General features: G+C 65.4%; 1 protein-coding gene across 1 annotated transcript; it reads left to right on the top strand.

The window, feature by feature from the left end:
- Positions 1–27: 27 nt before the first annotated feature.
- On the top strand, positions 28–1076 carry J4E82_011747 (uncharacterized protein; the record flags this gene model as incomplete). The annotated part of the gene is made up of 1 exon (XM_051737936.1): positions 28–1076. A coding segment is annotated over one exon (1049 nt), but the record flags the coding sequence as incomplete, so codon positions are not given.
- Between the last annotated feature and the right edge of the window lie 2 nt (positions 1077–1078).

Genomic DNA, 1078 nt, shown 5'->3' with positions numbered 1-1078 from the left:
CTTTGAGAACCACGCCAACACGCTCAGCCCGGAGTCGCAGCTGGAAGAAGACATGGAGCAGCTGACGGTGTCGGGGACCGGGCGACGGCGGTCACCACGCCTGCAGGCTAAAGCGAAGGAGACACGGCCGTCAGGCTCGACAGATGCGGCAGAAGCGGAGGACGCTGGTCGCAAGAGCACAGCGAGCTCGTCGCGTCCTCGGGCCGACCAGTTCTGCGTATACAACACAGGCACGACTCGAAGCGCTCAGGACCACATTGCGGCCTTCATCCTGGAGTACAAGGCGCCGCACAAGCTCCCGCTCGGCTACATCTACGAAGGGCTGGGCGAGATGGAACTCGACGAGGTAGTGCAGTGCCGTGACGACGAGACGCTGAGAGACCGCTTTCGCCGGCTGGTCGCCGCGGTCATCACGCAAGCGTTCTCCTACATGGTCCGGATCGGGGTGGAGTATGGGTGCGTGTGCACGGGCGAAGCGTACATCTTCCTGCGAGTGGGAGACGACCCCAGGACGGTGCACTACTTCCTCTCGGTGCCAAAGGGCGACGTGGGAGAGACGACGGGGTGGACAGCCGGCTCGGAGGGTGCGAACCGGTTGCACCTAACCGCGGTGGGCCAGATGCTGGCCTTTACCCTCCAGGCGCTGAAGACACCGCCGCGGTCGCAGCGATGGCGGACTAAGGCGGCGGCGCAACTGCACAGCTGGGAGGTGGTGTACGACGAGCTGCTGGACGCGATCCCCGAAGGCACGACGCAGTCGTCGGAGTACCAGCCTCCAGAGGACAACAGCTTTCTTCGCATGTCGCCTGTGCAGCTGCGCGGCGGAAGAGCGAAGCACAGCTCGCCCAGCTGCCGGCAGGCGGAGCAGCGGCACGAGGCCAGCGACGATGAGCCAGAGTCGGAGCCTGATCCGGACACGCCGAGCCGACAGCTGTCGTTATCGCAGCATTCCTCGCGCACGCAGAAGACACGCGCTAGCTCATCAAGCGGTCGCAAGCGCGAGCGCAGGCGTGGCCAGGGAGCAGAAGACGGCCAATACTGCACGCAGGAATGCTTGCGCGGGCTCGCGGAGGGCGGT

Source organism: Alternaria postmessia (assembly GCF_024291825.1).
Source record: "Alternaria postmessia strain BMP 2775 chromosome Unknown scaffold_474, whole genome shotgun sequence".
Classification (NCBI taxonomy): domain Eukaryota; kingdom Fungi; phylum Ascomycota; class Dothideomycetes; order Pleosporales; family Pleosporaceae; genus Alternaria; species Alternaria postmessia.
Note: the sequence above shows the minus strand (reverse complement) of the source record. Positions and strands in the feature narration are given on the sequence as shown.